Source organism: Rhinichthys klamathensis, unplaced genomic scaffold, assembly GCF_029890125.1.
Source record: "Rhinichthys klamathensis goyatoka isolate OS25496 unplaced genomic scaffold, OSU_Roscu_1.1 h1tg000121l_1, whole genome shotgun sequence".
Lineage (NCBI taxonomy): Eukaryota > Metazoa > Chordata > Actinopteri > Cypriniformes > Leuciscidae > Rhinichthys > Rhinichthys klamathensis.
In genome coordinates, this window is record NW_026606658.1 from 5,073,077 (window position 1) to 5,087,257 (window position 14,181).

At 37.9% G+C, this 14,181-nt stretch overlaps 1 protein-coding gene across 6 annotated transcripts in view; it reads right to left on the bottom strand.

Moving 5' to 3' along the window:
• Positions 1-261: 261 nt before the first annotated feature.
• usp54b (ubiquitin specific peptidase 54b) overlaps positions 262-14,181 on the bottom strand; it is a 139,001-nt gene continuing 125,081 nt past the window's right edge. For 5 of the 6 annotated variants that reach the window (XM_056255633.1, XM_056255630.1, XM_056255629.1 and 2 more), the window contains 6 exons: positions 12,018-12,186; positions 7,642-8,564; positions 6,419-6,540; positions 5,602-5,742; positions 3,430-3,598; positions 262-3,170 (listed from right to left, as the gene is read on the bottom strand). In XM_056255633.1, the coding sequence (XP_056111608.1) occupies positions 2,884-3,170; positions 3,430-3,598; positions 5,602-5,742; positions 6,419-6,540; positions 7,642-8,564; positions 12,018-12,186 (1,811 nt within the window). In that variant the 3' untranslated portion in view covers positions 262-2,883. The remainder of the gene's footprint in view (positions 3,171-3,429; positions 3,599-5,601; positions 5,743-6,418; positions 6,541-7,641; positions 8,565-12,017; positions 12,187-14,181) is intronic. The other variant, XM_056255632.1, reaches the window with a different exon arrangement.

Genomic DNA, 14,181 nt, shown 5'->3' on the forward strand with positions numbered 1-14,181 from the left:
CTTGCAGATTAAAGTAAGCTGATTGGGAGGACAATCCTGAGACACACTGAGGTGCTGCTATACTTTCTCAATCCATGACACAGCTCTTCTGTACTTCCCTGTTTTTGTAGTATAATCTATATTGTGAAAATGAAAGTTAAATTTGCAGATCATATGTTATGAAATTAGCATGACATTCATTCATCACTCCCATTGCGAGAGTTTTAATAATGGTATACATTACAATGTTTCCTATGAAAAAATAAACACTCAGACACAGAGTGTAGGCGTTTGTGCAGCGCCCCTGCTGGAGTGCATTGGTAATAACTTTATTGCAAAAATACAAGTTCACTCAACCTCAAGCATTTACAAATGAGTCCCGAAATGGAAAACCCTTGAAATGCCATTTCATCTTCGAGAAATCCACCTCTCACTGGCTACAACTCGCATTCAAAGGCTGTTAACTGTACAGACATTAATAAGTAAATATTCAACAATTCAGCAGAAAATCATTTTCTTCCTCAGTATATAGGAAACGAAAAGAAGAAAAAATATTTGATTTTGTCCCAGTCTGACTCTTTGCTGGTAGATCAGGAGAGAGCATTTTGCATAGCATACTCATACACCATCTTTGCTACATTCTCAAACATCCTTTAAACAAAAGGAAAGATGAATAGGCTAAATGACGACAAAAAAAAAAACAACCAAAAAAACATATCTTTGTGTTAGAGCCAATCTTTGGTTAAGACAAAGTTAAATAAGATCTATTTCTCTTTAAGTTATATATTTTATAATAAATTTTATTTTAGCACTCAAAGGCTTTTAATGAAAAAAGGTACATATCACAGCACAATATGATTAGAATTAAAAGTTAAATACTGCATTAATCATATTATATTGTGATCCGACATCTGTTGGTGAGTATTAGATTTTCGTTAATATATCTCACAAATCTTATGTTTATTTGAATAACAGTATGAAAGCATTCCTTGCACAAGGCCACTTATATACTGTCCAAATTTCAGTCTAGTGAAGCTTTGCATATAAGCTTCATGTACGCTATCAGGGCCAAAACATTCTTCAGCTGTGTCGCTTTAAAGTAAAATCTAGAAATAATGTAGATTCTACAAAATCGAAACCCTCAACTATTACAGGCCTGAAGATCCATCATGTGCCAGACTCACGACTGTGGTTTCAGTGTCACTGCAAGTTAAAATAAAAATCGAATCAAGTAAAATAAACAATAAAAAGGAAGCTTAACTTGGCATATCTCCCTGTATAAACGGGAGAACTGTCAATGGAATTAAAATAGCAGAATTTCTCCAGCTTTACACTTCTGAAGTGTACTATACTTGTCTTAATGCAGATAATAATTATTACCACTAGAATTGATTAACATTCCATAACGTCATTACGTAGTTTCTCCATTCCTCTGTATATTTCTTAGGATGTCATAGTTTTTTATTAACAATAAATTTATTTATTAGTGTATGTTCAGTCAAACATGTACACAGTCTTTGCCTGTAACACGAGACACAAAACAGCTGTGTGCTACAGGGAATGCCCGTATCAGAGAAGTAGGAGGAAAAAGGTTAGAAGAGACAGTCTCGTTCCGTTCTCCACGCCAGGGCCGCAGATTTACATGCCTGCTCCGACAAAAAGCACCAGAGCTGAGAGATGACACCGTACAAAACATCTCTATTCACTTAGTACAGGATAAAGTACTTAGCATCTACATGACATTAACCCACCCGCTACCAAAAAAAAGTTTGCAGGAGAGTTGGGAAAAATAGTTCCGCAAAGCGACAACGATTTCCGGGACATTGGTTTGCAGAGGATTTGCATCTGTGGGACAGGCGAGGAGGAAGGGTAAAGTGTGTTTTTTCATACACTACTGGTCAAAAGTTTGGATTTTTCTTTTTTTTTTTTATGTTTTTGAAAGAAGTCTCTTATACTCACCAAGGCTGCGTTTATTTGATAAAACCTAGTAAAATCAGTAATAATTGTGAAATATTATTGCAATTTACTGTTTTCTTCTGTTGTACTGTTTTCTGAAAATACATTTTAAAAAGTGATTTATTCGTGTGATGGCAAAGCTGAATTTTCAGCAGCCATAATTCCAGTCTTCTGTGTCACATGATCCTTAAGAAATCATTCTAATATGCTGATTTGGTACTCGAGAAACAAAGTAGCACAACCATTTTTAATATTGACAAGAAATGTTTCTGGAGCAGCAAATCAGCATATTATAATGATTTATGAAGGATCATGTGACACTGAAGACTGGAGTAATGATGCTGTAAATTCAGCTTTGCCGTCAATGGAAAAAAAGTTATTTTAAATTGTAATAATATTTCACAAGTTTTTTTTACCGTTTTTTACTGTATTTTTGACCAAATAAATACGGTCTTATTGAGCATAAGATATGTCTTTCAAACATTAAAAAAAAATCCTAATTATTCCAAACTTTTTACCGGTACTGTAAAAGTTAAAGAGGGCAGAGTTACAATAAGCCCCTCCCCTTTTACTACCCAACACATGCACACACGCATACACACAAACACACATTTACTGTTTAGTGCAGCATGGAGGTACAGTATGATTCTCCTCTGCAGTTAATTAAACATTTTAGTTAATTAAGTTAAGTGCTCTGGGTTGGATGGCTCACTGCGGGGGATCCGGGTTTGGACCCCACGCTCCTAACATTGCATGCTGCAGGTCTGACCATAGGTTAGTCATACACACACACCTGAGCCCCAAAGCATCACACCATACCAGTGCTTGTGGAAAAAAAGAAGAAAAAAAAAGTTGGTTTCTGTGGCTCTTTCCAGCATGCTGTGGATCGAGTTTTGGGGCCTTTTGCATGGAAAGAATTACCGACTAGAGCAGGGTAATGAAAGAACATCACCCAAGGACCAATACAGAGCGCAGGGTGACTGAGGATGGCATCAGGTCTCGGGAAGTGCTCCTTCCAGTTCTCCAAGAAACTGTGAAGAGAATGGGATTGGTGTGCAGAAAGGTTGTCCAGAGGAAGAAATCCATCTGTGGAAACCTTCCAGGGCTGGAGGACATGGTTGCATCCAAAGCCAATTGGTTGGGACACCTCAGTGCTGGACCGTAGTGCTTCCCACTGGAGACAGTTTGACGCCCGTCAAACACAGCCAGAAGCTTGGAGAACCTCTGGAGACGTCCTGCAGTGGGGTAGGATGGAGTGTGAAGGACAGGATCCAGACCAATCAAAGAAAAAAAAAGCAACAACAAAAGAGGAGCTCCTTCAAACAGCAGTAAGGAAACAAAAATGAAGCAAATGCAGAATGTTTAGCAGGGTGGCCACTGGAGCCTGGACTCAAATGCAATGCAATGGCAGGAACATGAATGCGGAACAAGCGGGAAATGGCCATTTGAATGGAGGAGGTGGTCATGGAAATGGAAAACGAGAGTTAGCTTTACCTGGGACCTCTCTGCAAGGCCCAGGCTGCTGAGACAGAGGTGAAGATGATGGAAGGAGATGAAGATAGCTGGGCTGGAGCAGATGGAGGTCTGAATGAGACAATGGAAACTGAAGGCAACTAGGTGAGTACATGGAGCTGTGATATGGCGAAACCCCGGAGTCCCCCAGCTAGGTACACACACAAAACATACAGACATTGATATGCACAAGGCCGAGAAATCACACAAGTGCATTCAGTCAAAAGAGAGAAAAAGAGGAGAAGAGAGGGGTAAGATGGGGAGAGAGGAAAAGATGGGGAGCACAAAAGTAAGGCATGAAAAGAATCAGGGGCCTCATTTATAAAATGCACATAAGATCAGATCTGATCCCAAGTCAAAAATGAGATACAAATTGAGATTTATTAAAGGCATAGTTCACCCAAAAATGAGAACTCTGTCGTCATTTACTCACTCTCTTATGGTGTCAAACCTGTATGACTTTCTTTCTTTCTTCCTTCTATGGAACAAAAGAAGATATTTTGAAAAATTTGGGGGGGGGGGGGGGGGGGGGGTGTTGTTTTTTTAATTATTTATTTGTCCATACAATGTTTTGTCACTGACTTTCATTTTAAGGACAAAAACAGTTCATTCTTCAAAATATCTTCACTTGTGTTCCACAGACGAAAGAAAGTAATACAGGTTTGGAATGACGAGAGGGTGAGTAAAGGATGTCTGAATATCCATTTTTCGGTGAACTATACTTTTAAAAGCAGAAACTGATGTGAAAATGTTCTTACACGAACAGCAAGTGAAAAGCAGCTGTACAAGCTTTTTTTGTGCTCATGCACTGGTATGCCAGCCAGTGCACGCTGACATGATTTTATAATGACTTTCAATGATGCAATGCAATGAGTGAATAAATGAATGAAATGAGTAACCACTTGTATCTTAATATTTAATATGCAATATCAATATTCAATATCAATCCACGTTCTGGCCGTACTATACATACTGTATATATTTCAGATATCTTATTAATCTTATTTTATATCTTTGTTTTTTACAAACCTAAAAAAATAACATAAATAAAATAAATAAATAAATGCAATAATTCTACATTTATAAAAGGTAATGTTGAATGACAAGGAATTATTTAATTAAATTATTAGGAATGAAAAACATAATAAATGGCAAAAATTGGGGCTGGAGAGTAGTAAAAAAACAGTCCTATTTATTTAGAATATAATCATGCATACAGAAATTCTCTAATAGCTGTGCACTCTCTTTGGGAGCAAGTAAAACTCTTTTCAGAATTAAGGTTTAATGAGAACATGGCCTTAAAAAAATAATGTGCACGTAAACATGATGAATTAATGAATCTAAAATTAATAATAAAAATGTATCACTGACAGGATAATGAACTGAAAATGTAGATACACAGTATGGGCAGAAAACTAGGATGTAGTAAGGTGGATCTAATAAACCATGTTTGATTCATTACTTCTTTCATATGCGCTCATTCATGTAATTAAAATTTAAAAATGATTAATAGAGCATTAATCATTAATAATGGATAATAGTGTATACAAACGTATAAATATTTGGGAAGATGATTACATGCATGTCTTTATAAATGGGACACCAGGCCTCTTTTCAAATGTAGTGAAGTTACAGCATATGGACACAGGATGGCAGCATGACTCAGTAAGACAACAAGAAGTTTTGCATGTTTGTGATTGCCTTCAATGTGTTGGTGCACATGGATGTCATGTGACAATCCAGTTATGCATTCATATATTTCCGGCATACAATACATATTAGAAATGAATGAATGCCAAAACAACACACTATGTACACCAAGTAGTATGCAAAGTTTGTAAAACATGTAAATGAATATGAATTGTACATAAAATAACCTGAAGCTCAGCAGTGATCGGCAAGGGTCAGGCAGCACACATTTATCAGGCTAAAGTGGCAGTAGCTGCATGTTAGCAATCTCCTGCATAGGTGACAGCGCTCTTATCAGGTTTCTAGGGCAGTATCTGATCCCTCACTCTCCTTTGGCCCTCTACCAAACTCTTGCCAGTCACTAGCCCAACTATTTCACTCATATTTTAGCCATTAGTTAGCTCCACAGATGAAAATAAGCCAGTCGGAGTTCCTTTTAGTCTTATTCATGCGTGGGATACTTACGAAGCTTCGGGAGACAGCAAGTCGGTTTTGGCGTCTCCCTATCGCAGTTCCACTCAGGCTGCGAGCAATACGGCGCAGGTGATCTGCATCATACTGGTCTTCCTCTCCTGACTGCAGCTCTTGATGGGCCACTGACAGGGACTACAGACAACAAAGAGTTACAGCAGCAAAAAAGAAAGTCTGGATGAAACCAGACACAACACCCAAACAAAATCAACACGTGCTAACAGATTGTGTGCTGTATGAAAAACAGACTCTGATGTGGAGAGAAACCAGACATAACAAAAACAAAGCGAAGAGACAGCAATGCCTCATTAAAGAAGCAGCAAATAATAAACAAACAAAATAAGTAAATAAAACCTAGATTATTTACACTAATGTCGGGTAGCATCTACTGCTGCCCACATACTGAATTTTACACACATACCCTCATACGATTTTAGCCCTTAATTTTGCACTTGTCGTAAGTTAATGGAAAAGACACAAAAACCTGAAATCTGAAGCAAATGGGGAAATGATCCGATGCGTTGCAGATGCCTGAGCACGTTGAATATCTAGACCTGTCTGCGATGTCCTGCAGTGTTTTGACTTGAACTGACATCAGTGACCAGAGATAAGTAGTGTAGTTAAAAAAGAACAGCAATTTCAAAAATCATATAGTGTATGGACAGCAGGAGTAGTACCAGAAATTCGGGACATGAGACTCCATGATAAATTAAAAAATGCAGAGAAAGAAAATACCCATAATTTGAAAAATGATTCCTGGTCAGTTTCGCAATTAGACCTTCAGACAGGTGAGCAGTACCTCATTTCTTACCATGTTTGTGTATCCAGTAGGGCTGCTACAACCTGGTGGTCCATAAGCGGTTCTCTCGAGCTCAGCCGTGGGGGTTCGGGAACGTCCAACTCCAGTGAGCAGCTTTCGTGCAGCAGGAGGTACTGTGCGAGAAAATCAAGGCAGAGTCAGTGGATAAAATTACCAGTACAACCTTTTGATGATTGCTTCTAAAATCTCTGTGAAGTCCAATTTCTAAAGCGGATTTACAAAACGTTTATCCATTAAAGATGGGACAGTTCCCACTTTATTTGGACCAACTTGCTCCTCAGGATCACAACCTGTAAGTACGATTAATTATTGATGTATATATATATTTACCGGGAGTTCAAAATACATATTTTTGTGTTTTATATTGTGTAGGTCTCCGGCTTACTCACGTTATTACTGTCTTACTGAAATAGTTCTGCTAATAAGATTTGGACCAACTATTACAGTACGTAAAATTGCGTCCATTTATCCAGATTGTCTGTTGTTGTTACTTTAAGTAATGATAAAGGATGGAGCAAGATTTGTTTTACAAATTTTAATGTTACATCAGTCATTCACTTTAGTGGTCAGCTATTGATAAAGTTCCCACATGTGCACTGCAATAAATTAGAAATATACACATCGGTTTGTTGATGGACATACACTTGTTAATGCTGATGGTGAGGAATTACAGTTGCAACATCTCATAATGTACATCAAACTGAGTAGCGTATCACTGAGAGACGTCCTGCTCAAGTCGTCCAAGCTGAATAACTAGCTCTTCTGATGTCTCATCATTGGTCTCGTGCTCGGATTGATATGCTAAAATCGACCCCTCATTACTGTCTATACAGTGTGTACAATCGCTGAGCTTTAGGAAGCCACAAGAGCTAAAATTCAGTTACGGTAATGGGCGTTTCATTTCTGACACATGCTGTAAACAGTAGACCAATCGAACAGAAAGGGGCATCTGGCCAATCAGAGCAGAGCAGGTTCGTGGAAAGGAGGGATGTAGAGACACTTAGATAGATGTGAGGAGACAGGGTGGTGGAGGGATGCAGAAAACTGTAGAGGAACATAGGTGAGTTGGCTGTGTATATATAGGCCTCCTCCCGTACTGATTAGATAGGCAATTTGAACGTGTTCCTCCCGAACTTTGTTAATAAAACATCATTAAAAGGACTGGACTTCGACCACCAAAAAAAACACCAAGACAATCTAAGACTTTAATTTACCTTGTCTCCCAACAGCAGGTGAGCTGGTACCACACAGGGCTCGGCCAGGACCCGGGCCAGCCTGGAGACTAGCCTGGTAGAGTGAGTCCAGTTCAGAGAGTTCCTGGTCCTCTGCCGCTGTGGGTTCCAGCTCCATGCTTTGGAAGTTTGAGTGCTTAGAGATGTTCTTCTTCCTGGTGCTAATGGGACTGTGAGGAGCAAGGTGTCTTCCAGGTGTGTGTTGATAGAGAGCGGTTCCTGTCCGCTGGTTCTGGTCAGGTGGTGTGTCGTAGGGGGTGATGACAGCATCAGGGCGGTCTAGGCTCCAAGAGGACCAATGACGGGCAGCAACAGGAGGGGTCAGTTTGGAGCAAGGCTGGGAAGATGCAGACAGGGGCTGCCATATGGGGGCTCGTCGGGGCATTGCCCCCTTCTCATCAACAGGGACAGGTGGTGGACTGGTGGCCCGGCTGGATTGGGGTATCCGGTCTAGACAATCTGCAGTGCCCTGCCACAAAGGAGGATTTGGAGATTGAGAGAACGAAGCTTGAGGGTGCTGACAGCTGGAGATCTCTTCGTCCTCTCCCAAAACACCCCAGAAGTCAAGGGGCAAAGAAGGTAGAGATATGGCCAGGTGCTTGCGTATGGGCATGATCCGAATGCCTGATGCTTGGAGAACATCTGATAACCTGATGCCACCCCATTCCTCCTTATTCTGGGTTGACCAACTGCTACGTTCATCTGGCTCTTGGGGTTGCGCCTGAGAAGAGGCAGGCCGAGGGTTGAGCGATGGGTGGCTAGAGGACTGAGATGGGGAGTTTGTACAAGAGGAGGGTGATTTCATGTGTTGAGGAGAGGGTGGGCCAAGCACAGAAAACTGATTGGTCTCCCAGACCTCTTCCTGATTGTCTGTCAACAATACTTGGTCCGGGCCAGGGTGTTCACTGCAGAGGAAAGAAGGGTGAGAGAAGGATATTGGTTAGACACTGGCTGAAAAAAACAAATGAAATCAGTAGTCATGTTCAACATTATCACTCAAAATTAATGTCACAATTAATTTCATTAATGGCATAATTAAAATACATTAATTAAATGAATTACATTTAAAGACATTTATTTAAATTAACCATGTTTAATGTTACATTTTGTACTTAAAACATTAAGGGTTGAAATTACTTCATACCAGTGTTGTCATTGTTTACTAAAACTATTTTAAATGGTTTTCTTAGTTGAAAGAAAGCTAATAAAACACATTTCATGAAAAACTAGCTGCCAAGGCAACACGTTTTTTAAGTTAGAGTTTGAGCAATAATAAATTACTAAAACTGAAAGAAAAATATTTTAAAAAGACAAAAACTACTGAAAATATAAAATATAAAAGTATATAAATAATACTAAGGTAACACTGATTAACACTTTTGTATTATGTGAGATGAAATGCTTGTTTTTGTCAGTAAATCACCCTACATTATGTTGAAGGACATAACTTTGTACACCTTGATTTCCTTGTGCATAAAATGTGCATTGTACATGTGCTAAAAGGTTGAACTTTTTATAGATAGTCACACATAAAATTCACATACACATCTGATATATATTTTATACTACTAAGAGTATGCACCATGTATTCATTCACAGAGGCAAACAATTTGTAAAACAATTTGGAATATTTGTAAAATTGAACCTCAAAGGGTAATACAAAACAATACTCATTCATTCATATCAAAATATTTTTTTATGTCAATTTTCATTCCTACCTGCTAATGGCTTTGTTGCATGAAACCTATTCTAATACATTTTCTAACTAAAAAAAACACGATGCTGCCAAGGACCAAATTCAAGGAGACCTGTGTCCTTCACACCAGTATTCATGAGCCACTTCTCATAGAATGCATACACACACACACAGTCCCCATGTGCTTTTCACAGCTGACGCACTACGCGACCTTGACATCATTTTCATAGTCGTCGTATAAACCAGAGTTACAACAGCCATAAATACGCCCAAAAGATCCCCAGAAGTGGAGAGCGCGAGAATGAGAGTTGGCTTTGCTCCAGAAGGGAAACCTGCTCGCTTTCTCCATTCACCTCTAATAAAGCAGAGCAGAGCATCCATCAGAATACCATCAATCCTCCTTCATCTCCACTGGCCCTCAGCGACCCACTGATGACCTGTGTGATAGATTCATTTTCTAATACCAGTAAAAAGCCTTTGAAATATCTAAACACACAATTCTCAGTGTTTTTAATCCGTTGTGCAGTTGCCTTTAGTACAGATGTACAGGGATCCCTGAATCTGACACTGTTAACATTCAGGGTGTCTCACAGTCTAATATATTAGTAAGACAAGCCTGCTTTTGAAGCTGGGTATGACAGTCAAAGCATGCAAGCCTAGACGACAACCCCTTTTATCCTTTAGATTGGTTGTTTCTCTTTTTTTTTTCTTACTTAATCCCAAGGCTCCATTAATAAGGCAAATACCCCTTCATTAGCATTAAACCAGAAATGTGTTTTTAACTTAATTATTTATATTTATAAATGGACCATTATTATAATTACTCAGATGTAACCTAAAAATATCAATACCATGGGAGAAAAAAAATTCTAAGTAGCTTAATCTCAAATTTAAATGTTTGGAGAAACTACAGAATCTTATTTTAAAACAATATTACATTTTTTAAGGTTGGTTTGATTATGCGAGACGGGACTGAAAAAGTAAAGATTGTTTAATTGCTGTGGAGAAAGAATATGAGTAAAGTACACTGTATATAATATTGTAATAAACACTAATAAATATAAAGCAAAAATAAAATAACAGTGCTGCCTGGAACCTGCTAACAGCAAGTACCCCTGGGATACCTGGTTGGGAATCACTTGTTTAGAAATTGAGAAAAGCGGTACTACTGTAGGCGATAGGTGGTTCCTGGCGGCTGCTGCATGCCCTAGAGTGGTTATAGAGCCAACTGAACTGGGAGAAGTTCGGTACAGAGGTAAACATCCCTGATTGATGTGCTAGCGGGCTCATTTACTGTAAATACTTCCTCGAGCACTACATTGGGTAATTACCCAAGGGGCTTTGGCCAGGTCAGGCCATACATCACATCAACGGCTTTAATCAATGGAGGGGAAAGAGAAAGCAGGGAACAAGAAAAAACAAATACAGTAAAACAACCGCATTCCATAGGACACACTGCAGCAGAGACCGTTGCATTGTTCTGGAAGGCTACGTTATTAGTAAAGTGGCATGCCATGTGCATGTTATATTGGTGGTTATTTATTCGCTAATTTGTATTTGCCAATAACTCAGCAGACTGCCTTCTGCTTCTAATACTTGGGCTTATCAGGAATCTTTAGCATCCGTCCTGATCTGTACATGTCCGTGTGATTTTGAATAACAAATTAACCTCTGAAAGCTCCAGCACTTTGTGAGAGTGAAATATCAACTGGCATTCAGACAAACCAATCAGTTAAATAATGCCTACACAAGTTAGATGTTTAAAGATAACACTGCATCACAATGACAGACATAAAACAGAAATACAAAGAGATAACACACAGCCTTTCCTCATGATCCACTTAACAAAAGTCCAACACACTGTAATTGTAATTTATCCTAATTTAAAGACACAAGGATTTGGTTTTCAGACCAAAATATTTTACTTCGGTATGATACCAGCTTTGGCACCTCAGTATCAATTCTAGCATATAAATAGATGTTAGGTAGACTATTGTGTTTTGTATGACAGATTTGCATGTAACTGGAATATTTACTAATAACTGAAATATACATGAAATCTGGCAGATAAGGCCCATTTGTCATGGAATTAATTAACAACTAATTAACATATTTCATAACTTATGAAAAACAATGATCATCACAAGGTGCATCTCAGCATATAGTATCCAAATAAATTATTACTGTTTTAAATATATTCTTATTCAATTAAAATATCCCATTACATAAATATTCAAAATATTAAATATTCCAGACCAAGGAATCCACATTAAGTTTCTTAATTTAAAGTGCACCCATTTCTCCTCAGTCTTGCATGAAGATTAAGATGATCTCGGCAACACAGTGGGTATTATTATACTAACGATATTATTGTATATTATAATAATTGATTTATACATTTCATAATCATTACATTTAATTTTGACTCTCAAATCATGCACCAATGCTTTTTTACACCCTTATACAGCAACTCTGCTTTCACGTTTCAAGTCACATAAATTATGTTTGTATGCTGGCATTGTAAAGTTTTCAAAAATAAGTTCGTACCGCGGCGCTGATTTTATATCGTTATACCGCACAACCCTAATAGACCCAGGGGTCGGGGAGAGTACTGATCTGAACAAGCGGATAAGCTGGACACACAGGGTGACAGTACAGGTACCTGGTGGGCCCCTGTGGGCGGCTGGGCTCCTGCTGCTGCTCTTGCTCTTGCTGCATGCGCTGCTGTAGGCCCCGCGCTCTCCTCATGCATTTTTGCAGCTTGGCGTCAGCAGCCATAGTCCTGCTATGAGTGTTAGCACTGCCCTCATGCATGGAAAATCTTAGTTTAGCTATAATGCAAAAGAACAACAAAAAGGGAAAGGAAAGAAGAGCAGAAGAAAAGAAAATGCAGAAAAGAAAGAGGTGAGTTATGAGGGGCCGGCATGCGGACCATTTATTTGTTATAGAAACGACAACGTAGTGAAATTGAAAGAAATAGGACAGGGTGATGGTGGGATATATTCCACCTTTCACCCCAGAGTGAGGTCTAGGCGGTGTTCAATAGGCAAAGCTTTGCACGCTAGTTCATCAATGTCGTCACACAGTTGACTGCGTGTAATGCGTTGATAACAGTAGCTTTCAACAGAAGTGTCATGTCCATTTTAAAAGTAACATTGCAATAAAAAACATTTTTAGAATTACAATAAAGGTAGATAAAAAAGGTGTTGTGGCAGAAGTCATGCTCTCAAATTTATTTTTCATTTTTTCATTTATTTATTATTTTCTCAATTTAAATTCCCCCCCTCAAATATTTTATATTATTTTACATTTATTTTTTTATATTGTTTTACTGTATAGTATATATTGATATTATTTAATATTTTTATATTACATTTACAACAACAACAATAATAAAAAATAATAATGATAATAATAATAATAACTTTCAGTAGGATACAAAGGAGTCATCATAATGTCAAAACTCTTTTTCACGCAAACAAAAATGCATTGTGATTGCTATCTGCCAAGTTCAATTGAACTTTTACTTGGTTTATTAAAACAAAAATTGTATATTATGTTGGAATTTCAACCCAGGTCCTCGCACATTACACAAAAGCTGTCCGCCTATACTGCCCTACAAAGGCTAAGAGCAGTATTTTCAATTTTTCACAAAATGTTTTTTTGCACAAATAAAAAGTGCAGGATCTGCTCTACAATCTGTTAAAATTTCATATGGCTACCTAATAAATTTCTTATATAAATTTACATTTTTAGTTGCAGTATTGTATAGAAAAGTAGAGTGAAACCAAGGCAGAATGCAGTATCTGCCCGTACTGCAGTCTGTTTCACTATGATACTGCAGTTTGCCTTTGTGTGGCATGAGTCAGGTTTTATAGCATACTGTATATGTATATAGCTCATATTTCATTGATTGATATATTGATTCCCTGAATGATTAAACTTAAACTGTTTGTAATTACATGTGAAGACCTATCCCAAACTAAAATAAAACAAATACGTTAATGATTGCCATAAAAAAACAGCACTTTTGTGATACAATTAAAATATATTAATCTAATAACGCGTGTTTTTTGTTTGTTTGTTTTTTGAAAAATATGATTATAATGCCAAAGGGGATGGAAAGTCACAGCTTAGCAGAAAGAATGAAGATGGAGAAAACGGTCAATAAAAAAAAAAAAAAAAAAACGGGGGTTTACATAATATGCCACATAATTTTAATAGTTTGGTTATAATTAACATATACTGTACTTTTGACGACTATAAGCAGCTGCTGCAGCTGTGTGCAAAGGTTTTGGTGATTTATGATTTATGATATAAGCAAGTGATTATGATCACTTGCTACACTTACTGCTATATGTTATTGTATGGCCATGTAAGTATACGCAGTAATGCAAAGGCAAAGCGCAGTATAGCCTATAAAACTACCAAATTTTGCCTGACTGTCAAAAAACGAAACGTTTAATATTCACCTCCCTTTGATCTATCTAATTGTACCCTTTGTTGTTAAATTTAATTGGATGCTTATATTTGGTGTAAGAAAAACACAAAAAGCTGTTTTTCTCAGTTTGGAGTTTTTGCTGATACTGCTCTTAGCCTTTGTAGGGCAGTATAGCTCCAGAATCGCTAGAGGAAAAAAAATAGGTGCATGACACTCCTGAGTTTCATCATTTCCATTTAAAACACATTTCCTGCTGTTATGCAGCGTTTTGCTTACTGAACATACCCGTCCATAATGAGTGACACAAACAGAGTTCAGAAAGACCATAATAGGGAGAAGCACTGGGCTGCTCTGCTGAAGGACAAGAGAGAAACCAACAACTGTG